Here is a 27515-nt window from a genome sequence, read left to right as displayed (position 1 = left end):
ATATTTTCCATATCTTACTCTCTTTTTTTTTTTTTGGCAAAGTTTTATTTTTCCAAAATTTTAAAAGAATTATAATGCAATCACTTAAGATCCATTTGTATAATTGGTAAATTTATTTGGAAGTTTGGAAATTCATATAATTGTGATAACATAAATTGAGCTAATTATTTGAAAAATTACATTATAATATTTAGTAAAGATGAGTTAATTACAAGAAATTTTGAAAATATATAAGATTTGGGAAGAGTACATAATATTTGAAAAAATTAATGAGATCTCAGTGGGTAATGGCCGAGATGTACCGAGAATGCCCAAATCAATCAATAGGTTAGAAAAAGTTGATTGTTTAACTAAATTTCAGTGGTCGATCTTGTTCGAGATGGACAAAAAGTTAATTGAATGAGTTTTCAAAAAATGTGCTAATTTTGTAAAGTGAAAACTTGAAGAAATTATTTCTAACAATTATTGAAGTTGATGAAGAAATTAAACAGCTAAAGATTTATTGAAGTTGAAACTTTATAAAAATAAACAAATTTAAAAATGAAGTTGAATAGCCATGTAGATGACTTCCTTCCTAATTTCCAGCTGTATTTAGGGTTGTTGAGGAAGGAAAATCTGAAAAATAAATGTAAGGGTAGAGATGTCCAGGGGGCGAGGCGGGGTCGAGGATGTCATTCCTCGTCCTCGCTCCCCATTTCATTCCCCATCTCGTAAAATTTCCTATGGGGATTCCCGCGAGGAATTCGCGGGGATGGGGAGTTCATTGCGGGGAATTTTTTTATGTTACTTTTTTATAAAAAGCCAATTAATTTAAATCACTAATGTGAGCAAATTTTAATTAAATAATTAACTTTATCACTAAATTGTTTATTAGGGTTAGTTTTACATGACAATTTTAATTTAAAATAAATTACTCAAATTTTGGCCTAAAAAAGCTAATTAATTTTTAAGTAGAAAGAAATAAATATAAATCAAATTATTCACATATATAATATAAATTTAAACATATTCATTATCTTTCCCAATAAATAATCAAATTTGAAATTTAAATACAATATTTATATAATAATAATAATAACATAACATTAGATAACTATGTGGAAACTAATTAGGGCGAGGACGGGGAATGCGTTTAACTCATATGAAATTTTCTTCTTTCACTCCCTCTCTCATTCCGCACCTAATCGGACATCTCTAGATTGGGGCTTAAACATAGGTCTATAAGGGTTGGAAGACAGACTTACCACTGAGCTAGCTAATAATATTTATACTGGGGTCTATACTAAATCTCTTGATGAATGAGGTAGTGATCTAATTTTTCATTTTAGGTAACTATCCCAACATTTTTGGCTTCACTGTTAATTCAAAATTCTAAAAATTTCTACTTAAATGATTACTTTTGAAACGTGTTTTAAAGTTTAGAAGTAATATTTTAATTTTGGAAGTATAGAAGGAATTTTATTTTATTTTTTTATTTTTATTTAACCTATTATTTTAAACCTGAATTCCATTTAATTGATGATTGCAACTAGAAGCCTCGTACTGTCGTTGAAACCATATATCTTGATTATAGAGTTCCTTCTCAATCATTCTGAAATTTTATGTGACAGAGTCATTTTAGACTTGACTTTATAAGTTTATTGATAGTTTAATACGATTTATACATAAAGACACTCCACCAAACTCTTTGACGGTAAATTTTTCTTCAATTAATATTCTTAATCTATTTGTTGGTTTTCTGCTTTTAAATAAAATAAAATAAAATACTAAATCTGAGGTGAAGATTTTAATTTTCAACATCTAAATAAGGTGAATAATGTTTCAACTTTTTTTTTTTTTTTTTTCTCTTTCTTAACAAAGAAAAGTAGAATTGTGTTTGTCAACTAACTATTACTTTTTTTTTTTTTTTTTTTTTTTAATTATTTGACTTCAACAAATGTGTTGATAGAAATTCAAACCTCAAAAATTTATTGAGATAGGGAGATTTGAATCATATACCTCTTAGTCTCTGACATTTACTATTGAGCGTTATACTCGTTTTGACAAACGTTGTTTTTTTTACTAATTGAACTAAGTTTATGTTTATAGCTTTTTTGCTAACTCTCGACTATATTAAAGTTGATTCATATATTTGAATACGACCACAATTGTACAATATACACATTACGTCAAAACATTCTACTTTTTTGAACATACTTAAAAACACGTGAATATTTATTTTTCAAACAAAAAATATTCTATCGTATTATAAAGATGGCATTACAATTGAGACAAATTCATGAGATACGGTTTAGATTCATTTCAGACTCATGATAATTACTTGGATTTGGTTCGAAGTAAGGTCAAATCCACTTGAAATGAGGACCATTTGTGTGTGTTTCCTAGGCTTGCTTACCAATCCTTTTCATGAAGCTAAAATTTGATTTATTTATTTATAAAAATATTTTAATGAGTCTAAGTTGCACTCATCTTTATGATGTTGATTCAAGCGTTCATCACAAACTACCATATGAATTTTTTTAAAATTTTTCTAATATTTCTTTCCTTTTGTAGTTGAAGAGATGCATGGAGATAAGTATAGTTTGGGTTGCACTTAAGTAGTATTAAATTTTCGTCGACATGTCGATATTTTTACGTTTCAATGAGTTCGACATCAACATGAGAGGTGAATTAATATTTTCATTATATCATAAAAAAAACCCATGAAACATAAAAATAAGTGAAAAAATGTCACTAATATAAACATAATATTAATAATAGATGTATTAACTTGTTTAAAAATCACTAAATGTTTATTTACTCATTTAAGTTTAATTTTTGAATTTTTTATTTTTACAATTATTCTAAATTTATCCATCGACGACGATATTCTATCATTATTTCTATCGATATTTTCATAAAATTGATTCCTCAATATTTTTTCATCGATATCAATATTTAAAATTTTTTACTCTTTATTTATTTTTCAAATTGCTCTTTGTTTTTGCACTATAAAAAAAATGTGTGGATCACGTGCAAACTTTTAATATCAGTGCGGGGGGACCAATCGGAATCGCCCTTAAAAATTCACTAAAAGTTTATGCCTTCCCATTGGTTGAACTTTTAACAAAAATTTATAATAATCAAAGTTGTTGCAATTTATTTATATTTAAAATTTTCTCCATTATGATTATTATTATTTTAGGCCAACACAACCACCAAAACCAACACACCCAAAACCCTAATCAAATAGGGGAAACACACTATCAAGTTTTTTTTTAAAAAAAAAACAAAAAAAAAATTTAGAGAAGGCTAAAACTACGATATCATGATCAGATTTGTCCTCCTCTCGAGGGAAAGTGACAATACTAAACAATATTAACGGTGTTCTTAACAAAAAGTATCTCTTCATTGAGGATATTCCAATTTCAGCAAAAGAAATGTATCCTCCTTATTCAATAGTCGAAGATCCTTTTATTGAAATGGAATATGATGCACTGATATTTCCATGATCGAAACTTTAAAATTATTGAATTTTAGATGAAATATTGAAGAAAGAATTGATAAATCGCCCTTAAATTACATGAAATGTAACAAACTTACTTGAACTTTTAATTTGATGAATCACTTTTTGAAACTTATAAAATTATTGTAATTAGACTTTTTGATATTGTAAAATGCTCAAAAACATTTTTAAAATATAATTTTTTGTTTCAATCAAATCCTCAAATTAAAGACTATTACATTGTTAATGTAATTAAAACTAAAATTTGTAGTTGTTAATATCATAGTTTTCAAAATGTTAAGTTTAAATTATAACCTTATACAATTCTAAGGTTTGATTGAAAATTTTTTATTGTCTATGGTAGTTTGTGAATTTCTCAATATCTAAATACTTAGATCCCGTTTGGTAACTATTTGGTTGTTTATTTTTGTTTTTGAAAATTAAACATATTTCATCCACATTTTTTTTACACTGATTTGTATCTTTCTTAACTGAATTATTAACCAAATTCTAAAAATAAAAATAACTTTTTTAAAGCTTTTTTTTTTAATTATGAAGATGTGGCTTGGTTTTTTAAATTATTGATAAAAAAAAATTTAGAGGTGAAAATAATGTTCATAAGCTTAATTTTCAAAAACAAAATAGTTACAAAACAAGGCTTTAATGTTAAATTTATGTAAATTCAAACTAATCCATTAATAAAATATGAGAATGTGCTTAAAAAATATGTTCATGGATGTTTTTTTTTTTTTTTCCTTAAGTTTTCTAAATTCCACATCGAATAAATAACAAATGAATGACTGAAAAAAAATAGATAATTAGACAAAATAGAGCAGTACGATAAACATTTTATTGAATAGATATGTCATATGATTATATAATTTATTATGTTATTAGTGGAAAATATAAAGAGTTTTAAACTTGAAAGTCAAAAGTTTATTTAATATATAAGCAAGAAAAAAAATTGAAAACTAAATAAAAAGTTAGAAACCAATCATTAAAATTTAAAGGTACAAAATTATCACATGCATTGCCTATTGCTAATGCTGGCACTCAATTTCTCACGGGACAAACAATTGCCAGCACGTGCCATTGACCTCAGCATTAAGTGATTATTTCCATTTAAATCGGAAAAATTCCATATAATTTCCAATAAATCCCTCATGGTTAATTTCCTTTAACCATATATTATATTTATTTGATACCCTCCAATGATTGTAGCTTTGAATGCTAAAAATTAATAATTGAAGAAACGTGCTTTATTATTATACCCTCGATATGTGCTTAAATTCAGGGGTAATAATGTCCATCAACAAACAACCATTTCTCTGTTTTATTTATTTATGATTTAAATACTAATTTAATATCCTTTACTTTGCCTTGATTGTGTTTTTAAAATATCCATTTTGGTTTTTATAATTTTTTACTTGATTCACTTTCAATGATGTATTTTCAAAATATTCATTTTGTTTCTTGTCTTTTCATTTAAGTTTTCTAACTTTTTAAAAAATGTCATTTTAAACCCTTAAAAATAAAAATGAAGAGATCGAGATTATCACTCAAGAATTAAAATAAATCTTTTATTGTCACTCCAGAATTAAAATGAATCTTTTGAAATAAATCAATCAAATATAAGAATAAAAATGACGTTTTTAAAAGTATAAAAACTAAAATAAATCGAAACGGAAAGAAAATAAATCAAAGTAGTATTTAATTTTTATTTTTTTAAAAAGAGAGAGAGAGAGAGAGAAAGGCCCATTTCTTTGTTTTAATTGAATCCATCTTTTCTACTTTCTTCCTTATCTATAAAACTGTTTAAACCCTCAATTTTCTCCTCAAAAAACCCTCTCAAGATCTTCCAACTAGCAATGGCAGCCGAAGAAATCCTCCCCCTTTTCGATCTCTTCTGGTTTCAACGGGCAATTTTCACCGGAAAACCGCTTTTACAGACCCACTCCTCGGCGCCGGAAATCCGCTTCCAGAGTCCTGTAACGCAAGTGATGAAGACGAGATCTCAAAGCGAGTATCTTCTGAGCTCGAAACATTTCCCACCTCCCGAAACCGCTGTTTACTCCACCGGCTCGATGATTTCCACCGATCAAAAGCTTCAAACCATTCTCTCCGGTAAGGTAGCGGAATTTGCCGGAAACGGAGAAGGAAAACCGGCGGAAATTCCGGCGAAGAAGAAATTGGAAGGAAATGAAAATAAAAGAAGAAAGAAAAGGGGGAAAGGGTTGAGTAAAAGCTTATCAGACCTTGAATTTGAAGAATTGAAAGGATTTATGGATTTGGGATTTGTGTTCATTGAAGAAGATAAAAATGATTCAAATTTGGCTTCAATAATTCCTGGGTTACAGAGATTAGGGCAAAAAACAGGGGAAAATGAAGAGGAAAAAAGGATTGAAAATGGGGTTTCAAGGCCATATTTGTCTGAAGCTTGGGAAGCTGTTGAAGAAGAAAATGAGAAAAGGATTTTGATGAAATGGAGAGTTCCAGGTTTGGGAGCAACTGAAATGGATATGAAAGATCATCTCAAGTTCTGGGCTCATACAGTGGCTTCAACTGTGAGATAACACCAAGTTTTTACATTTTATGGTAACTTTTTTTTTCTTTTCTTATTTACCATTTTGGAGTGTAATTTTTGTGGGTTTTGTTTTGTTTGTTGTGTTTGGAAATTTATAGCTTTGTTAATTGTTATGTAGATACATAGATAGGTGAAGAAATTTCTCCCTCTCCCAATACTTGTGTCCATTGGTAGAACACTAATGGGTGGATAAGGTTGGGAGTGCGTAAATTTACATTACTAGCCCCTTAACGTTGAAATTGTAAAAAAAAAAAAAAAAAAAAAGCCTAAGCGAACACTAACTAGTATACAAATGTGTTAGTGATCGTGAATACGAAGTCTTTGGTTTAAATCTTCACGTTCCTAATTATACGGGAAAAAATAAAAGATGGGAATTTATGTGGTAGATTAGGTATAAAAATTAAACATTTTTTTCATTTTTCGTAAATGATGTTGTAAATGACGTAACACATATTCTCCAATATTCATAACGGTGTCATTTTTTAGTACAAAAATTGTGTGGATGAAAGATCAAACCTCCGAACTCGAGGAGTGAGTGATGCATGTCAACTGTTATTGAGTTAAGTTCACTTGACTCTATCGCACCAATTTCTATCTGATTTAAAGGGCAACATTGTTTAAGATTCAAAGATAAAATTAAAATTTTCTAAGTCTAAACACATAAATGATATATACATAAAAAATTAAGATATTTTGTACAATTTTACCAAAAATAAATCAATAAACTTTGCTTATTTTTGGTATTTAAGGAGTTGTTAAAGGGCATGACTCAACGATAATTGGAATGTACTTGTCCCTTGAAGCTAAAAACTTAAATCTCGAAACTCCCATTTATCTTTAAAAAGTAATAAATGAATAAATAAAACTTGAGTAGTTAAAATATCATTCCAGGGCATTTTTTAACAACCAAAAAATACTCGAAAATTTACATATCTTTTTCCCACGAAGTTAAAATGTTAATATTCGCAAATCACTCTTTGACCTCTCATACTCTTTTACATGCAATAATAAAATTTGAATTTACGACATCATAAAAATCGTTATCCATAAATAACGCTCATTCACTCGGGAATTTAATAATATGATTAGTAATAATATAAGATGTGGATATATTGAAAATTGTTAAAAAATATATGAAAATCGTGATTATAATTTAAATGGATAGATAGAAGTTGTTCCCTTACATCAATGTTAATGTCAAAACTCTTAAATTGCAAAATAAATAAATAAATAAGTTTAAATATGTGGACGAGTTTCATTTTCTCCATATCAAAAGCATCAAATGATAAGGGCGATAGATGAAAAGTATTCAATATAAGAAATAAGAAATGCAATTTCTTTCTCCCTTGTGTTTGAAGGAAGTGGAAATACAATACGAAAGTCAATTTCTTCATAATAGTGGAATTTAAAGGAAGAACCTCCTTAAATAAAAGGATCTCCATACCTCTAATAAAATAATAATACATACAAAATTAATAATAATAAATAAAATCATAACCAAACACTTCCACTAAAAATAAAATAAAACAAAATAATAAATAAATAAATTCCATTTGCATTACTTTGATTTTTCTATCAAATACTTCGCATGAAAAACAATGGAATCATTGCTTCTCTTTCTCCTCTTTCTAATCATAACCGCATCTCCACTCGACGAGAATTAAGTTGACTTCAACTAAAATTTTGGTAAATGGTCATAAATATTCTCGAAAAAAAGTTTTCAATTTTTACAACCATTACCCTCTTTGGCAATTTGTTAAACTTCAAATAATAATTTAACTTTTTTTTTTCTACCGCACATTCAAGCCATCGATTTTTTTGACCTTTTCGGTGAAGTCATGATTAAGATCGAGACTGTATATAATATTTCTCTAATCTTACATAATTTTTTCCTATGTAATTTTCTTCAATAAATCATAAGAAAAGATCGATGACTTGATGTATAATGAAAAAGAAGTTAAATTTTCATTAGAATCACCGAAAGAATTAAGAAATTTATTATAATGAATTGTAAAAGATGAAAAACTTTTAAGAGTTATTTCCGACAATTTTGCAATTCACCGAACAAGTTAGACTTCCTCAACATACAATTTATGCCAAATTTTGCAAGAGCTAAACAAAACTTGCTTAGAACATGCAAGGAAAATTTTTGAGTTGAGATATGATATTTCATTCTTCAACTTCACGTAAAAGCAAACGCTTGTAACATGAATGATATTATAAACATAAAGAAAAGATCAACGAAGATGATAAATAAAACCCAACTCGTTCCATGAATCAATTCATCAATGGATGTTTTTACAATAATTACATGTAACAGAACTTGAACCCGTGAATTCAAGGTTATGAGCCTTGCAAGCTATCAAATTGCTCAATGGGTGATGATTTTATTTTTCTTTTTTTCATTTTTTAAGTTTCATAGTTATAAATGAGGGTGGAAATGAGATTTTTCTTTTTTAATGAAATGATTTGATTAATTATGTACGACTATAAAGCTATTGGATATACATATAATTTTATATTTACCTAGTCAGTTGTCGTTGTTGGAGATCGACTCGGGAAGTTTGAAAGTTGGAGGCTTGTCAACACCTCGTCTAGAGTACTCTCTCCATCGACGAGCAGCAGCTGCAGCTCTCTTTGCTCGTTCATTTGTTTCCTCTTCTGCAAAAATTTAAAACTAGTTTTAGATAATTTATTAGAACAAAAGAATTAAATATCAATAAACTGAAATACTCGACATTGGATGAAGGGTCGATATAAGTATTGCACATGAAGAACCAGAAGATAAGAGTTACATCTTGTAACTATTTGAATTTAGATTTTTTTAGTTTTTGAAAAATAAACTTACAAGCACTACCCCTATAGGTATGTTGTTTTGTTACTCATTTCCTAACGATGTTTTAAAACTATAGAGATAGATATAGATAGATATTTTGTTTTTAGAATTTGACTAAAAATTCAAGTAGTTTTAAGAAAGGTAAAAATCATATCACAATATGGAACCTAAATTATAATTAATTAATTTTCAAGTTTCTATCTATTATGTCCCTAAAATTTAGAGTGTTTACATCATCAAAACTTTTATATTTACATCTAATAGATTCCTGAAATGTCTAATACATCTGTTGACTATCAATCTTGGTGTCTATAGGCTCATGACATGGCTCTAAAGTTTTTAAAATGTTGGTTTTAATACTTCGACTGAATTTCATGTATAATGTTATGATCGTTTAAAGAGTATATTTATCGACATTAACATATTTTGTCAACAAGTTCATTTAATCGAGATGTCAACATCAACAACATCATATTCGATCAAACGTATGATCCCACATAAGGAAGCAGACACATTCAAAATTATAAATAAATATAGAAATTAATGAACAGTCTTGATCAATCATTACCTGAATTTCTTTGATCTTTAGGCCTCCCCCAAAGATTGCTCCAGTATGAATCATCGCTATCGGAACCCTTCTTCTTCTTCATCATCCTCACTTTTGCTTTTTCCTGCAAAAGAATGAAGTTTATAAAGCTCCAGATATTAGAAAACAGAAATTAAGAACTAAAAAATCAGTATAAAACCTACCAGGACTTTTGCTTGCCTCTTTTCCCATCGAGAACTTGCCTGCAACATTAGTAGCAATGAAGGAAGTTTATTCTTATTATTATTAATATTTTTTTTAGTATAATGGAGGGCTGAAGAATTCGAACCACAGACTTCTTTATAACTAAAACATCTATATGTCAATCGAAGTATATTTGCTTTGGCAAAGAAGTTTAATTCTTGTACTTAGCAAACGGAGTGTTCATTTTCTTCTGTATCTTTCATTTTGAGGGAGGTTTTAACCAGGGATTTAGGGTTGGTTTGGTATCTTTGTAACTTTTAAAATAATTATATATGAAGTAAATTAGTGTTGGGTACATTTCAAACTCAAGCATGGAAAAGTAGTATAAATTAGGGATAAAATAGAAATTTTTAGGAATTAATTAGAACAGGCGTCAAATTCTTTAAGTCAATCTCGAAAGCTATGGTAGACTAGATATTTCCAAACTAACATAATTGAATATGTGATTTTCTCTAAAATAATTTATAATCAGGTTTACCAAACACTCAAAAGAATTAAGATTCTCTCCTAATCAATGTTTATACGTAGGAAAAATCAAACCTTAAAATATTCATACCATTCTAAAAACATCCACTGCAGATGATCCCATTCCAGAAAGCATAAACGCAACCTGGACAAAAAGATTCCAATTAGATATCTTGATTTCTGAAAAGAAGAAACAAATATAAATCCTTCCCCTAGAAACTGCAAAGTGCTTCACAAAGAATCAAACTTACAAGTTGAAAATGAGAGAAAGGAATTGATGAATTGTTCAAACTTAATTAGAAATTGAAAATCTAGGAAAAACAAAGTTATAGAAATTGCTCTGCATTACATACATTCACTCGTTCGACCCTGCGCATTTCATCTTCGAGCAGAGATAATTGTGCAGCTGAAGTCCAATGGATGCAATCGACTGGACTGGCAAGAGAGGAGAAAAACATTAGTCAATGGTACCATCAGGCAGATTTTTAAGACTGAATATGAAGAATAGGTAATCGAAATAAGTGGACAAATGCCGGATGAAAGAAGAGAAACATTTCAAATGAGCTGTTGAACTCAAACTCGTGGTAAGAATGATGGATATCAAGGAAATAAATTGGTCAAAGTATATGATCTCAAGCATAGTCTTCATTCTTCAACCATCATTTTCTTAACCAAATTATAGCATGAATGCTCGTACTCTAGTTCTGAATTAGAGTACAATGCAAAAATAAATCTAATAAAAAGTTTTTAACAATTCCCAAGCTATGAACCACGAGATTTGGAGAATAAAGAACAGTCAGTTAAGATTCAATCAGCACAAATTGAACTTACCAACTATCAATTGCTTCTTGAACTCGTTCTCGACTCCCACACTGGCTGTACACACGAGCTCGTCCAAAGTCTTCTTCAATTCCGAAGACATCAGGGGCCACATTGGCACAATTTTTGCAGCCTGGAAATAAGTTAGGGAGATCCTAAACGATTCAACCTTATCATTGTGAAGACCGAAAGAGCAATCTTTTTAGGTAGATTGTTAGGATGTCACTTCTGGTAACCGAAGCGGTAGGTTGTAAATAATTTCAAAAGGTTTTTTGTGCTTGCATACTACAAAAAGATGTTCTAGTGGTACTTATGGAGAACCTACCCATATCAACAACCACAAACAGATGGCAACGGACAAATCATTGCAACTTCAAGAGACCTAACCGTTAGTTTGGAATAACTTTTGAAGAAGAAGCAGTAATCAAGTGCTTATGAGGTATTTATTGAATTTTCAAAATTATTTTTGATTATCTAACTAAATTCTACAAAAATTTGAAAAAGTAGACCAAAAGCACATTTCACCTTTTCAAAAACATCTCAAACTCACCACATCAAGAAAATTACAAGGGTAGAATAACATTCAAGAAAAGTCTCACATACCTATACAGCTGAATTCATCAACAAAAGCAAGGTCCTTTGTGCTTGAATCATCTACAAAAGGGTTAATTGCTGTCAAAGCATATCCATGAATTTCATCATAAACCATCCGCTGAACTGGGTCACTAAGCACCTGCAATGTAGCATTTTATCTATGACAAAGGTGCAGAAAAAACTTTTTCTAAGAGTAAAATATGGGGTCACCGGAATTCTTTATAATTCAACTCGAGAAGCCTGGTATGTAACATTTTGATTACATGAAGAAAAAACCAAAACCATAAGTCCAAACGTTGACCTCATTGAGGGTGCGTGAGCAACTCCTCATATGGATGGATTTTTGTTGGCATTTGTGTACGGATTATAGGTATATGTGTGTCTATCTATAAGTTTGAAAAACATGTTCCACTCTTGTACTGTCGTTGAATAAATAGTTTAGTCCTAAAGTTTAATTTGTAGTGATTTAATTCCTTCACTTTCAAAATCGTAACAATTTAGTTTTTAAACTTTAATGGGTAATAATTTAGTCTATGTAGTTTAAAATTTCTAACAATTAGTCCCTACCGTACAAAAATTCATCAAAACCCCATTAAATCTTAACAACATTTTTTACAATAGGAAATAAATCGTTATAGCCTTTAAATTGTTATATGCTAAGATTCAATGACTCAATTATTAACAATTCAAAAGTACATGAGTTAATTTGTTATAAACTAAGGTTGGAGAACTAAATCGTTCACTGATTGATCCATGATTGGTCCAACTTTATTAGTAGTTTTCTAAGTACATAGCTTAAACAATTAAGCATCCTTTGAATTTGAAATCGTACCTCATAGACTTCATTAATGAACATACAGAAGTTCGTGGTGTCTGGATCATCGCCACTCAAATCTGGATGGCACTCTTTCATACAATTATAATAGGCCTTCTTAATCTGTTCCGGGCTGGCATCTGGAAGCTATAAACGACAAATAGAACCAGTTCATAGACACACTAAACATGTAATCACAAATTCATTTGAGCAAAAAAAAAAAAAAAATATTGAAAATAAAAGGAAAGAGTAATCAGCCAGAACAATGCCAGTGCAACAAGCAGTAAGCACCATGAGAATGTAACTGCAGACCAAAAAAAAACTTAAAAGTGTGTTTGGTATAACTTCCATGACAAAGTGATTGCTCTACAATCTACCTCGGCAACAAATAATCAATTTTTAAAAACTTAATTCGATACAAATGCACTTTTTCTAAACTTCATTTTAAAGTTTAGAGTGGATTATCTAAAAAGTGATTCTAAAATAACCAAGTAAAATCACTTAACTTGACATCCATAAACTTATAATTAAAACCACTTTTAACCAAATGTACATAAAAACCAAAGTATTTTAATCAAAACAAATTATAAATAAAAAAATGTTTTAAGATAAAATATTTTTAAAAAAATGTGCTTAAACTAAAAGGACTGTCATACCCACCCTCAATTCTTCGTTTCAATGAATTCTCTTAAAACACCGATTGACCCAAAAGCTTAAGCTGATGGATGGAGTTTGAACATGAGACCTTCTTAGACCACCTACTCTAATATCATCTTAAACGACCGATTGACCCAAAAATTTAAGCTGATGAATGATGGCAAATTTAATATCATGTCATCTAATAAATTTTCCGATATTACTTGAAGACATTATCAAGAGTAGGTCTGTGATGAGTATTGAAAAAATGCTTTTAAGTTCAAGCATTTTATTCCAAGTATGCTTTTCAGTCAAAACAACTGTTATAAGTACTTTTTCAAATAACTTCTAAACTTATGAGTATCCAACCAAGCATTTAAGAGTAATTCTAATGTGTTAAAAAGCATATCTCACTCATCGACAGTTTAACAATTTAAAATCGCGCCAAATAACATCAAGAACAGGAAAAGAAGAATTCAAGGAAACAACCAAAAATGCCAACAAAATTCTGAGCTCTGAACACTAATTAGACACTAAACGTTCATAATCAATCTAAGTAAAACAAGAAGGAATGAAAGCCAGAGATAATCCATCCAGAGCTTAAGAAACGGCGTTTTCAAAACGGCATACTAGTCCCAAAACGGCATAATAATCATCGGCAACAGCCTCCGTTGATGCCGAATCCCTTGCCGCGACCTTCAAACTGCCGCAGTTCCGTCTCCCACCGCCACGGCCAATCGCACCGTAAGAACTGCTAGGCTTAGCAAAGGACCGCCATGGGCTTAGAAGAATGGGAGGTTGAGATTGGACTTTGATGGCCTCGGTGCAAACAGGAGAGAGCAACTGAGCCATTGGAGTGTGGGTTTAGTTGAAAATGAAGTAAAAATATTGGAAGGAAAATCAGGGGAGAGGAGAGGGGTAAAAATGGAAAGAATGGATTTTTGTAGGGAATTTAGTGGATATTTGGAAATTATGAGGAGGAAGAAATTTTGACGTGGAAGGGTTGGTGATGACGTGGCGGATTGTGAGCCACTTGAGTCCAATGAAAGTGGACGAAATCAGATAAATATAATGAGAGAAGAGGCGGGAGTGTGCATCACGCAGAAGCAAGGCACGTGTCGGCTTGTGAATGATTGTTGCCTCACGTGCTACGGTGCCGTCTCGAATTGTCGAGCACAACACTAGAGACTACTCTTTTGTCCAAATTTCAAATATCCAATTTTACAAATAATAATCCAAGATTAGAGATTTGAAGCGAGTGAACTTATCACTTTTTTCTTAAAATAATGGTAGTTAAAATTTATTTAAAAAACAAAAAAAAATTAAAATCATTTCAAAAATTGATTTTTGAGAAATTAATTGATGGGTGGTTTTTTTTGTTGAGTGATTGACCCAGAATCAGTCTCAAAATGACTATCTATTTCAATTTTTGTTAAAATACTACTGTTTAATTATTTGTGAATTCATTTTTTTATTTTAAATATTGGAAAATAAATTGATAATAAAACAAGCAATTATATATTTTTTTAAAAATTTCTTTCAATATTTATCATAAACATTCACCCTACTCAAAATATCAACCATGCATATAAGAATTTAACAATAGAATAAATAGAAACAAATATTTACCATAACTATTTAATTAAATGATAATTTTTTCAAACAGAAAATAATAATTTGACAACTCTAAATTCACTTTGAGAACTAAATATAATAATTCAAAATCACTTTAAAATATTTGGAACCAAACATGAATTGTTCAAACGATTTCCACTCTTAGTTCAAGTGTAATTGGTATAGTATCTTCTTTAAAAGTTGAAGGCTTCATCTTTCATTCTCGTAATTGTTGTTCTTGTACTACAAAAAATTAGAGATTCTAATAATTTGAAAAAATAGACATTTATGTTCATATCTAATAGATTTATTTATTTTATTTTATTTTGAGATAATAGGTTTATGAACTTTAAGAAGTGTCCTTGAATTTTTAACTTTTATTTAATAGGTAATTGAACTTTAAAATATCAAGTAGGTTTCTAAACTTTCTAGTTTGGGTATGATATCTTCCTAGTATATATATTCGACTTGAAAAAAAATAACGCATCTATTAAAAGTAATATTCAATCTATGACTAGTAGTTATATATTTTATATGTCCATGGATTTTAGAAAATGTTTAATATGTCAATAATTTATTAGATAAATAATTAGAGATTCGGTGACTTATTAGATACTAAATCAAAAGTAGACTTATTAAACATTTTTTAATGCTCAAAGACCTATAAGCACAAAATTAAAAGTTCAAGAACCTATTAAAAATATTTCTTAAAAAAAACTATTATAAATTGAAACTTTCTAAAATCAATTATCTATTTTACACCCACTTAAAAACTTATCTTCAAAACGTTTGCTTCCATGTTTATTTAATTTTGACGTGATTTCTTTTTTACCGATTCATATGTCACTTATGTACGACTTTTTTTAGAATATCATCACTAAACAAGTCGTCTCTTAATAGACGTCTATCACTATACATCCATCATCCTCTATCATTAGAATATTATCGATAGATTGATAAGCATAAATCAATCATAAACATCTATAACTAATGATTGATCATCGTTCTTATTTAGATTCTTGCCTTTGAAAATAATAATTAAAAAAAAAAGTATTGTGTTTGCCATTATATTTAGATATAGTGCCATATGTGCAACCTAAAAGCAGCAATTCATTGAAATTTTTAGTTGGGATTTGTTTTTTTACAAGTTCCACCAAATATGATCAATATAACTAACATAAAATATGTATTATCAAACAAAAGGTATAAATTTCAATCCATCCCTTATATATCGGTGTAGCACCGGTTATGTTAGGTTTAGGTTGTAGGTTTTTTTAAACCAATTCAAAATTTCAGATAACTTTGTTCACAATCAAAGGACCAATCCACTACAACTCATATATTTCTGGGTTCGAAAAGGGAAAATACATGTTTGGAGGCTACTGGATCGAAAATTAAAATGGTAGTAAGTATTATGTATAATTGCATACATATATAAATACTTATTTCACATAATTTGACTTGATAAATAATAATCTCCAACTCCAGAATCAATTGAAAAGAGAGAGAAAAATCCTAACCCTACCAAACCCTTTTTCGATTCATTTTTTTGGGTTCAAGAAATAGAAACTTTCAATCTGCAATAGAATTTACATCCATACGAATTTTATTTAACGCACAAGATTTTTTTTCATTCATAAAATATATTTTATGCCCAAGATTATGTTCAGATGACTAGCCAGCCTATTCCCCCATTTCAACCAAATAACAATTATTTCAATTTGGACTGAATCAGTTAAGAAACAAAGTAATTTATTTCACAAAAAAGAAAAATGATGAAGAAAAAATCCCAAGTCTTACACAAGATATCATATAATTAGACCCGTGAAATAGACCTCACACAATTACATAAATTTGGTATTGAAACTTGTTTGAATTTTGCATAATTCAAATATGGTATTGAAACTTGTTTGAATTTTGCGTAATTCAAATATATGACATAAAATAAATACAATAGTCTTCCACAAACACACAAACTACATCCCCTAAAATCTAAAATAGATGTTGTGTTTAAAGTAGTTATTCAATCATTCATTAAGTTACGAACTTAATTTTATGAAATAATAATTAAGGAATTGGAAAAAAGACCATAAAACATGATCCACCTTAGGAAAACCATGCTTAAGAATCATAATTTTAAGTTCCATACTTGGAACAAATCAATCACAATTAATAATTACTCCTTTTGTGACAATCAAATCAAACCAAAGAAAAAAAACAGGGCTTAAAAGGTGATGCTTAAACAAATAAAAACAAAGTGAAGATTGACATCTTAATTTTTCCAAGTCACGAAGGATATAACTAATAAAACATATAACACTACCAACAGCTTAAAGAGTTCTCCGAATTGGTCCTAATAATCTCCATTAAACTTCAAAAATATTCAAAGATAAATAAAAACAAAGAGCTTCAGTCAGGCTAATTTCAAAAGCACAAAATTTTATAACTTGCAAACAAATAACTCTCAAGACTATTTGGGGAAAACCCTCTGAAGGTTAACCAGTGATTTGCTGCGACTTGTTAAGAATCACACCCTCGTATTTCACCTGGAACCACTTCATCGCATCCTCTTTTGTGACTCTGTGCTGGATCCCAACGCGAGACTTGCACCTCCTGCGGCGTCCAACACGGTATCCTGGTCGCTCCAAGACAACGAAGAAGTCCATACCATAGATACCAGTGGAAGGATCGTACCTGAAACATCATAACCACACACATAATTGCAAGGTCAGTTACAAGGAAACTTCAAACGTAGTGATGGAAGATCCATCTATGCAAGATCAAATATCCCCCTACTCACTATTCCCCATCATCATCCTCGTCCTGCAGAAAATATCAATCCACACATGCCACAATCGATAAGTTTTCATTGGGATGAAGCCATTAAGGTCCGGGTCAGGACTGCCTCTACTACGTAGGAAGATTTCTAAACCCATTGTGATAACATCATTAACAGTGGGTCAGTCAGGAGAGCTCCATCCAGGCTCCAGACCGATACAGTAGAGAATTTCAATCCACATCTCTTCATCTACGAGAGAGAACCGAGCAGGAAACTACCATCCCCATATTTCCAAACACCTCATCGCAATTAATATTCATTTCTAGTTAACTACATTCATGTGCAATATAAAACAGAATCAACGAAGCAGAGCAGATTGAAGACTAAGCAGTAAATTTCACATACAAAATTTGGAAAAGAAATTTAGGGATATTATATTAAATATTAAAATGAATAAGGGCTTACTTGATCCCAAGATCAATGTGCTCCTGAATACCAAAGCCAAAGCATCCAGTATCACTAAAGTTCCTACGAAGCAACTCGTACTCCTTAACTTTCAACCCACTTTCCAAAAGCTGCATCGCCTTTTCTCCTCTTACGGTGACATAGCAAGCAATCTTTTCATTACGTCTGATTCCAAACGATCGCACAGTGTATCTCGCTATAAACCACAACAAAAAAAAAACTTAATTAAAAAAAACCCACAAAGAAATACCATGTTCTATCAGATCCAATATCAAGCTATGACTTTCAAACATAACTTCTGTTTCAATTCTAAACACAAATCCAACCACGAATAAGCTATCAAGGCTCTTTTTTCCTTATGTTTTAATTTGAACAGACCATTCTAGAATCTAAGTCAAGAGATTACAAGGGAAAAAAATGTACCTTTAGAGAACACAGGGCTCTGGCCGCTAAGTTGTTCAAGCACCTAAGGAAAGTAAATCATTAATGACAGAAACAGAAACAAGAAGCAACACAAAGGAACAAAGAAAATGTAAAGAAGAAAGGAATACCTTAGCAGCTCTGGTGAGACGATCTCCACTCTCACCAACAGAGATATTGAGGACGAGTTTCTGCACCTTAATATCCCTCATGGGGTTCGATAACTTCTTCTCCGAAGCCTGAGCCATGTTAACAAAAGAAAACGATTAGGAGAAGAGGAAGAACAGTTGGTCTGAGAAGTTTTAAGGATCTAGAGCGAGATGAAAGAAGACGAATATAGAGAAAATCACCATTGGAGTGTTCTGGCGGGTGGCTGCGGCTTGGGTGTTGCTGGTGCTGATGCTGCTACTCAATCAGAGGGAGGCGAAGAAACCCTAATATGGGTTCAAGTAGCCGAAGCTAGGGTTTCGAGTTCGCTCGGGTTATGGGCTTTTGTTGTGGGCTTCTAAAATCGCTGTCAAATGGGCCTAATTTTGAGAAATTTTGTAAAGGTCCAATGTTGTGTCTAATTTGCGAAAACCACCTCCAAGGTTGCATTCTGCGAAGTAGTGTTTTATTTTTATTTTATTTTTTTGAAAAAGTAGTTAAATTTTTAGGATATGTTACGTAATTTTTTGTGTATTGTTTTTTTTATAAATTAAGCTTATAGACCTCCTGTATTCCAAAATTTGAGCTGTCAAATTTGGAAATTAGGAAATATAACTTTTTTTAAAAAAAAAATTGAATTTGATTGATAACTTCAATATCTACATGAAAAATGAGAAAATTGTGACAAAACGTGTGAAATGAATATGATTTTCAAAAACTAAAAATAAAAATCGAATGAGAACCAAATAGAGTCTTGGTTTTTAATGCTAATACTGTTTGATTCGACTTAAATGCTAATAAAAACGAAATATGCAGTTACAGTTTTTTAAGAGATGATGTAATTCAATTTGTTTCGGATTTAGAAGGTGAAAGTCGAGTAAGCCAATTATGATGTATTGTTTCAAAAAAGGGTCCAAATAATTACAACTACAACAATTTGTTCTTCCCAAAAATAAACTGTCTGCAATTTTCTGTTACTGTTGTATAATAGCAATGGACATTTATTAACGGTTTACCACTATCGATTTATCTGCCCCCTATGTAAATCAATCATCAATTAAGTTTATCGGCCATTTGTTATTGAGCTTATAATCATTTGTCAATTAATCATGTCGATAGATTAAAAATGTAAATATGTGATACATTGTCTATTCGTAATTATTTTTCATAATCATTTCTAGAAGGTATCTCATAGTTATATCTTAGTAGTATAAAAACACAGAGTTATATTTGATTTTATTATAAAATAATATTTGTTTACCATGGCGCCATAAATTTTTAATAGGGGCACTATATGTACAAGATCAAGTAGTTCTTCTAGATTGATTTTTGTATGAGATCGATCACGATCTAAAACATTTTTCTCATTTGGAGATGGTGTATCTACAATAGTCTCCATTATTTCTTTTATAATATCTGTCCATATTAATTTTGGATTAACCCTACAAAAGTTTAAGAATAAGAACTTTACATTCTATTATATATATTTAAAAGCATGAAAACTTAAAGTCTGAGAAAATTTTAAAACTTACTTGTCGAGTTCATATATTCAAACGAGTGACAACGAATGATTCTTTTGCTTGAACTTTGAAATTAATTATAAAATCCATACGAGTAATGTAAATATAAAAATAACATTGAAACAAACAAATATATAAAGCGTGATGTGAATATAAAAATGATGTAAAAAAAAAAAAGAAAGATGTGTTTCAAATAGAATATTTCTAAGAGTTTAGTTTGAAAAGTAAAATTCGAAAAGAAAACAAATTCTAAACTGCACAATTATGTTGTCGAAATATAGAAATGTAATATATATATATATATATAAAGATATTGTTTGATTATTTATTTATTAAAAGATAGGATCTTTATATTTTAAATGACACATTGTTTGACATACTTTCTCTTATTTACATGAGTTGGCTTTAAAAGTCCAATTTGAGATTCAAAAACCTGGATGGAAAGTCATAAAATCTAAAATAAAACATTGATGAGCACTGGCACTCAAACCCTCGAGTCCCACTAAATAAACAATACCTCACACCAACAAGTCAACGCCGATTTTGTTATTTAAATTGAACTTTTATATATTAATACATATTACTTTATAATCTTTATTCAAAATATAAAAGAAAGATAAATCGAGGGGCACGTACCTCCTACTTGGATTGCCCTTATTTGTTTACGTGTTGTGTTAAAGCTCGTCATTTATATGCAGTAGAATAAAAATATATCTATTAGTAACAGTTCTTGAACATGAGAAAACCTTTAAAAACGATTCGTTCTATTGTATATAATTTTAAATTGTATGTACGATATAATCTTAAACTTCTAATTTTATGTCGTTGGAAAAAATTAAATAGGTAATAATTTGTTTGTAATATCTACTTGAAGTACATAAAAAAATAAAAATGGAAAAAGTAAATAAAAAGATATATAATTATTGTAGCTTCATTTGAGTAGACATTCAGAAGACCATTATGCCAGTTCTACGTATATTTTAATAGCAGTTAACACTATAAAAACTCATAGTTACGATTCTAATTTATTCGGTAAACGAACATTTCCATTTCAATTATTCACAACAATTACATTTCAAATTCATTACATGTTTGGGGCGTTAGAAAAACATGTTGGCCCAAATAACCCGATCAATCCAACCTAATATATACAGTTTAGGTTAAGTTAGTTAGATTCAAAAAAACGAAAATTTTATGGGTCCAGTCATTTTATGGGTTTACCTAAAACAATTAGAACTTATTATTAATTTAAAACAATGTGGGTTATTTATTTATTTTTTACATAAGGTACAATTCTATATACATATATTTATTTGAAGGGAAGATGACCTTTTTGGTATCTATGTTTGAGGTCTAATTTCTACTTGGTTCTTAGGTTTTAAAATGTTCATTTAATCCTTAAGTTTTGAATTTGGTTTCAATCTAGTCCCTAGGTTACAAAATGTTGCAATTTTACCCTTGGCATTTGAGTTTTATTTGAATTTGATCCATATATTTCAAGATTTTACATTTTAACCTCAAATTTTCATTAATACTCACTTTCAAACATTGAATTTAATATTTATTATTCAATTCAAAATAACTATGAAATAAAATTTTAAATTTTATTTTGAAAGTGGTGACAATGAAACTTGACTACTTATAACTCAATTAATTATTTAAATTTATTAACATACATTATCACCGAAGACGAAAAAATAGTATTTAGTAAAAAATTTGTGTTAAAAATATAAATCTTAAAATATATAGACCAAACTCAAACATAACTCAAATGTCGAGAGTAAAATTGTAGGTTTTTGAAAATTAGGGATTGAATTGAAACCAAACTCAAAACACGAGAATTAAATGTGTAACATTTTGAAATCTAAAGGAAAAAGAAAAAAAAACCCCGAAATCTAGGGATCAAAAAGGTAATTTACCCTTATTTAATTATATTCAATTTAATGTAATTTTCTGGATAATGTAGTCGTTTGACAAGATTTCCAAATAAATTTATTTTGTTGAATTCGAACTTTGTATTTGTATTGATTTGTAGTACATGTAGATACAATCTCTAGTATATGTTTCTTTGATTCTTTACAATAATTTTAAGCCTTCCAGATCTTCTTGGAGCTTCAACTTCGAAGTCTTCAAGAGTTTGAAATTTTAGTTTCTTTAAGTTTTCATTCTTTCGATCTTTTAGAACTTGGGAGTTTGAGTTCTTCAAAATTCGAGAGCCACGATCCTCGATTCTTCAAAGCTTGAAAACTTTGGAGTTTCAGTCTTTGGTGCTTGAGAACTTAAGAGCTTCGACCTTCGGAGCTTGAGAGCTTGAAGAACCTCGATCATCAGTTATTCGAATTTTGAGAGTTTGAGAGCTTCAATCTTCAACTCTCAAGAATTTTAGAATTTCAATCTCTTGGGGATTGAAAACTTAGGAGCTTCAGTTTTCAAAACCTTCTATCCTCAAAGCTTCTAATACTCTTTCAAACGAAGGGGTGACCTCTATATATATATAGAATCTCCATAGACCTTATATGGGCTTGGACCAAGGTTGGACTCTGGGTCCAAGTATTGAGCTTGAGTCCAACCTTTAATCTAACCCAAAATTTCACCATGGGCTTGAATTGGATTGGGTCTGAACAACTTTAATTACTCAGCCCCATCCATTTTATAATTTCCACAACGAGCACGAACTTACATGACATCTTATGATTAGTCTAAATTTTTCATTCGACAGTAATCTCCAACAACTACAACAAATAATTTTGTTATCACTTAGGTAAAAAGAAAAATCATGTTATGATATTGAATTGCTAATATTAACTCGATATAAAAATAATTATATATGTATTTATCACATATTAATATCTTACTGCTTCTAATAATAATAATAATAATAATAATTGAGTACCTAAAACCAACTCAATTCAAATAGTTGATGGTCAAATTAGGCTTGGTTCCTTAATCAACAAGAGAGTTGTATAGGTTAAAGAAATTATTATTATTATTATTATTTTGCAAAGATATTGTAATTAAAGTGTGGTGTGGGGGATCGAACCTCTAATCTCAAAGGCGATAGTATAAACACTATGTCATTTGAGCCATGAAAACTTACAATCCAAACAATTGATAGTTTGTTCAATAAAAGATCTGAAAGCATAAAATTGAAAACAAGTGAGTTAGAGAAAACAATATTACATTTCATGTTTTCAAATAAGTGTTTCGGTAACCGATTCAAAAATTGGATTCTAATTTTAAAAAATCATATTTGTACTAATTTATTAATCATAAAACTAGTCGTCTACATACTGAATATTAATTGAAGACAAACTAACATAAATTTATTTATGAACATATCTTATGTTAAAAAAATTGTATAAGTATTATTTTGTAATATTATATAATTTATAATATATTATCTAATATATATTTTAAGAATTAATAACATGACATGCTTAATTTTTAAATATTTTTTTTTGAAAATATTCTGCACATTAAAATTTTAAAGTTTAAATCCATATACAATAAAAATATAAAAATATTATTTTCAAAATTTAAATAATATAATTTGAAAACCGTTTTGAGGGCCGGTTTGGATTGATTTAAAAAAAAGTATTTTTCAGAAACTAACTTTTATTTAAACACTTTTAATAAAAATGTATTAAAATATATTTGAAAAACTATTTCGAATTATTACCAAACATTCCAATTTCTTAAAAGATAACTTGTTTTACAAATTAAACACTTGAAAATTTATTATATATACACCATTAAAAAATATCAACCGAATTATAACATTGAAAACATAAAAAAAAAAAAATAATAATAATAAATCGACAACCCATGCCAAAATTTAGACACAATCCAAACATAACTCACGAACATCTTTACTCCACAAGTGAGGAGAGATTTTTGTACGAATGATCTTCCCACAAATGTCTTTATGTTTTTTGACTCGTCCCTCACAAACATATGAAATATAATATTTTGTTTATGTCATAATCTACTACTGCCTTTTATAAGGTATTTAAGGATGACCAACAACTATCGTATCTCTAATGGGATGGTCATCCCCATCGCTATAAAAAAGTGTCACAACAAACTTGTGAGAAATTTAAGAAAAACATAATAAATTTATGCATTTTATAACTTATTGCATTGGGAGTCTCTGTGTACTCTAATACGATAATCGTCTCTATCAAAATTTTAGTGATAGAGATTGTTATCGTATCATGACTATAATAGATTTGATTATCCTAACGCAATAAGCTATGGGGCACAAGTTAGATTTCGTACATGGATGAAAGGTGGGTAAGAAAGATAAATGCTCGTTTGGAGGTCATAGGTAGAATAAACTCGGTGAATTACTGACATCTTTTTTTTTTTTCTTCTTTGGCAAACGAAACACGACCTAATCTCTAGGTTAATATAAGACCAGTGAGGTGGGCAGTGGGTGACGCAGAAGCAGAGGGGGAGAGGCGACACATTTCACTGGAAATTTCTTCCATTTCTACATTTTCCCGAAGGTTCAGTGGGTATTACTTCTTGAATTTCGTAATGGTGTCATTCGTGTTCTACTGATGGGCTCGAGTGAATAATTTCGCTGAAAATTGATTTTCGATTTTGATTTTACTTTATCGAGACATCAATTCTTTGTTTTCTTTCGACGAGATTGCCCATCTTACCCAAATTACTTTTCAAGCTGGACTCGATCTTCTCAAAGATTCAAATGAGTTTTGCTCTCTCCATGTTTTTTTCATGAATTCTTTAAGTTTCTGGTTGTTTTTTCTTTTTTCTAGCTAGGAATGCGAATGCCTTTTTGACTTTGGCCTAGATTTTCTTTGCTTCAATTGTCTTGTTCTAGCTTTCACATATTTCGATCTGCAAAATATTTATTATCTCATTCACATACTGAATTGGCAGGTTAAATTTGAAGAATGGTCTGCAAATATTCTACAAAATTGTTGAATATCTGTGTGGCCTCATTTTGTAAGTCTCAGCAAATGCAGAAAGCTGAAATTGTCATAATAGACGCCATTCGTATAGGAGTTCTCCCTGATTTAGTAACTTACAATACTTTGGTCGATGGATATTGTCGATTTAGCGGCATCGATGCTGCTTATTCTGTTCTTCATAGAATGAGGGAAGCTGGTATTCGTCCAGATGTGATTACTTATAATTCTTTGATAGCCGGTGCAACTAGGAATTGTTCATTAGAACACTCCCTTAAATTGTTTAAAGAAATGATTCAATCAGGCATCAGTCCTGATATATGGAGTTACAACACTTTGATGCACTGTTTCTTCATATCAGGAAAGCCAGATGAAGCCAACAGAGTTTTTCAGGAAATTATACTTAAGGATCTCCATCCTCATCCGGTTACGTTTAATACGATGATTAACGGCCTTTGCAAACATGGATATACAAGTAATGCTATTATGTTATTCAGAAATTTACAGCACCATGGATTTGTTCCTCAATTAGTTACATATAACATTCTGATTAATGGACTTTGCAAGGTGGGTAGGTTGAAGGCTGCTTGGAGGATGCTCAATGAGGCTATGGATTCAGGTCTCGAGCCTGATGCCATAACATACCTGACATTGATGAAAAGTTGCTTTAGACGTAGGAAATATGAACATGGATTGGAGATTTTCTTTGAAATGATAAACAAAGGATTTGGTTTTGATGCCTTTGCTTACTGCACCGTTATTGGTGCTTTTCTTAAGTTAGGTTGGTTTGAAGAGGCAAATTTTTGGATGCAACGGATGATAAAAAATGGAATGGGAATTGATTTAGTTTCTTATAACACATTTGTTAATTTGTACTGTAAAGAAGGTAAACTGGACGCGGCATATAAGTTGTTGGATGAGATAGAGTCAAAGGGACTAGAATGCGATGACTACACACATGCTATAATGGTTGATGGGCTGTGCAGGGATGGTAATATTGAGGGGGCCAGGCAACATTTGAATTACATGTATACAACAGGCTTTACTTCAAACTTGGTAGCCTTGAATTGTCTAATTGATAGGTATTGTAAGGCTGGACAAATTGACCAAGCAATGAAATTGTTTGCATCAATGGAAACAAGGGATTCTTTTACCTACACCTCCTTGGTGCACAATCTGTGCAAGGCAAGGAGATTCCGTAGTGCGTCAAAGTTATTGCTTTCGGGCTTAAGAGGTGGCATGGAGGTTCTTGAGACCACACAACGTGCAGTTATCGACGGTCTTTGTTCTTCCGGATTTACAAGTGAAGCAAGGAAGCTCAGAACAAAAATACGTTTGGCTCAGCTCTTTCATTGATAATTGGATTTAAATGCTATACCATATGGCAAAAATGGCTTTAACTTTGAAAGCCAATGCAAGCTTCAATTGCCATGAGGTAGCCCTTAAACTGCATACTGGTTGCCTGTTAAAATCTCATCTAAAACACAATGAATGTTTTAAAAGATCTCAGGACATTGATTATTATCACAGAAAGCTCGAACACGGTTAACTGAGTTATATATTTGACGATCATATTCAATGTGATTGATCAGTGGCCTCTGCCTCTTCAAAACGGATAAATTGATGCAGTTTTTGGAAGGGTAAACTGACCCTGTTTGTCTCGTTTGAAGTTAACTTCAAGTCCTTAGAGTTCCTTTAGTTGGACATCCAGGTAAAACAATTTTATATATGGATTCTGCATCTTTTATTTGTATATGTTGTTTTGGAGTGTCAAGTATCATCTGTGCGGACTAGTGGCTGAATTTTGCCTTTGTGTGAACAGATTTATTTTACCACTTCACACTGCAAGATTTTCAGCCTGTTCTTGAGAATCTATGGGGATTATCTTATGGCCTCCAGCTTTAATTTAGGAACCCCCCCTTTTTTTGGTTTCCTCACAAGTATTTGCTTTTTAAAGTTTATTTATCTTCACTATTTTTAATCCACGAACAAGTTTCGTTTGCCTATTGTAAATATTGTTTATATTGAGAAGAGGAGAAGTAATCTGTAGAGTTTGGTATATTTTCTTCAATTTGAAATGCTATGCTTGCAATTATAATACATGTTGTTTGAGGCTGCTTTTGAAAGGGTTAAAATCACATTTACTTGTTCAAAATCATTTCAAGACATACATCATTTAACCTTAATTTTTATGTTATGAAAACCGTATTTAAAAGCATAAACCAAACATTAAATTGATTTTTATTTTTTAGAATAATTTTTTAACATGAAAAAAAGAAGAAGTGATTCTGATTGTCAAAATCATCCCAAAAACATGCCTTTATTGTTATTGTTTTTATAGATGTTCAATCCAGTTGAACAAAGCACCTTTCATAATTATCAATCTTTTCCTTAAATTTCTGACACTTTGAATTTCCCATTTATATTGTTCATTTCTCATCTTGTATCTTCTTAATTCATTACTCTGTAGCAATATTTTCGGAAAAACATCGTGAGTAGAACAGAAATTTAATTTTTAAATGGACTAATTTATTAAAAATGTTATATAGCTATTCATTTAACATGCAAGGTAACTATGGTTAGAAACTAGAAAGTAGAGCCACCATATAAAGAA

The 27515-nt window shown here is 30.2% G+C and overlaps 4 protein-coding genes across 7 annotated transcripts in view; 2 read left to right on the top strand and 2 right to left on the bottom strand.

Annotated features, from left to right (window-relative positions):
* The first annotated feature begins 5244 nt into the window (after window positions 1-5244).
* On the top strand, window positions 5245-6453 carry LOC120077867. Its single transcript, XM_039031950.1, has one exon. The coding sequence runs from the start codon at window positions 5353-5355 to the stop codon at window positions 6055-6057; it is 705 nt and encodes a 234-aa protein (XP_038887878.1). The 5' UTR covers window positions 5245-5352; the 3' UTR covers window positions 6058-6453.
* Window positions 6454-8313: 1860 nt separating this feature from the next.
* Window positions 8314-13874, bottom strand: LOC120077866 (chaperone protein dnaJ C76, chloroplastic). The gene is made up of 9 exons (XM_039031949.1): window positions 13653-13874; window positions 12405-12533; window positions 11582-11711; window positions 10991-11111; window positions 10513-10594; window positions 10251-10304; window positions 9655-9693; window positions 9473-9575; window positions 8314-8729 (listed from the first exon to the last, which is right to left on the bottom strand). The coding sequence occupies exons 1-9, from the start codon at window positions 13872-13874 to the stop codon at window positions 8599-8601; spliced, it is 1011 nt and encodes a 336-aa protein (XP_038887877.1). The 3' UTR covers window positions 8314-8598.
* Window positions 13875-16868: 2994 nt separating this feature from the next.
* On the bottom strand, window positions 16869-18805 carry LOC120077092 (60S ribosomal protein L11-1-like). 2 transcript variants are annotated; one of them, XM_039030959.1, is made up of 5 exons: window positions 18651-18805; window positions 18432-18539; window positions 18304-18346; window positions 17881-18076; window positions 16869-17330 (listed from the first exon to the last, which is right to left on the bottom strand). In XM_039030959.1, exons 1-5 carry the CDS (start codon window positions 18651-18653, stop codon window positions 17132-17134), a joined length of 549 nt encoding a protein of 182 aa, XP_038886887.1. In that variant the 5' UTR covers window positions 18654-18805; the 3' UTR covers window positions 16869-17131. The 2 variants fall into 2 exon arrangements, with proteins under 2 accessions (XP_038886887.1, XP_038886885.1); XM_039030957.1 differs by lacking the exon at window positions 18651-18805 and having other exon boundaries at window positions 18432-18548.
* Window positions 18806-24318: 5513 nt separating this feature from the next.
* The window catches only part of LOC120077794 (putative pentatricopeptide repeat-containing protein At4g17915), a 3798-nt gene continuing 601 nt past the window's right edge, over window positions 24319-27515 (top strand). The window contains exons 1-3 of one of the 3 annotated variants that reach the window (XM_039031832.1): window positions 24320-24484; window positions 24873-26612; window positions 26724-26972. In XM_039031832.1, coding sequence (XP_038887760.1) covers window positions 24887-26257 — 1371 coding nt within the window. In that variant the 5' untranslated portion in view covers window positions 24320-24484; window positions 24873-24886 and the 3' untranslated portion in view covers window positions 26258-26612; window positions 26724-26972. Of the gene's footprint in view, window positions 24485-24872; window positions 26613-26723; window positions 26973-27515 lie in introns of those variants that run through there. The other 2 variants (XM_039031833.1, XM_039031831.1) reach the window with 2 other exon arrangements.

The sequence above is a fragment of the Benincasa hispida genome, chromosome 5 (genome assembly GCF_009727055.1).
Source record: "Benincasa hispida cultivar B227 chromosome 5, ASM972705v1, whole genome shotgun sequence".
Taxonomy (NCBI): Eukaryota; Viridiplantae; Streptophyta; class Magnoliopsida; order Cucurbitales; family Cucurbitaceae; genus Benincasa; species Benincasa hispida.
The sequence above is the reverse complement of the archived record's forward strand: the minus strand, read 5'-3'. Positions and strand labels throughout refer to the sequence as shown.

Excerpts from the sequence above, each read along its gene's own strand:
- LOC120077867 (XM_039031950.1), top strand. The coding sequence starts at position 5,353 with ATGGCAGCCGAAGAAATCCTCCCCCTTTTCGATCTCTTCTGGTTTCAA.
- LOC120077866 (XM_039031949.1), bottom strand. The coding sequence starts at position 13,874 with ATGGCTCAGTTGCTCTCTCCTGTTTGCACCGAGGCCATCAAAGTCCAA. Across the intron at positions 12,534-13,652 it reads ATTATGCCGTTTTGGGACTA|CTTCCAGATGCCAGCCCGGA; the intron begins GTATGCCGTTTT and ends TGTCGTTTATAG. Across the intron at positions 9,694-10,250 it reads CAGTGGATGTTTTTAGAATG|GCAAGTTCTCGATGGGAAAA; the intron begins GTATGAATATTT and ends CTAATGTTGCAG.
- LOC120077092 (XM_039030957.1), bottom strand. The coding sequence starts at position 18,548 with ATGGCTCAGGCTTCGGAGAAGAAGTTATCGAACCCCATGAGGGATATT. Across the intron at positions 18,077-18,303 it reads GAGCCCTGTGTTCTCTAAAG|CGAGATACACTGTGCGATCG; the intron begins GTACATTTTTTT and ends TGTGGTTTATAG. Across the intron at positions 17,331-17,880 it reads CACATTGATCTTGGGATCAA|GTACGATCCTTCCACTGGTA; the intron begins GTAAGCCCTTAT and ends ATGATGTTTCAG.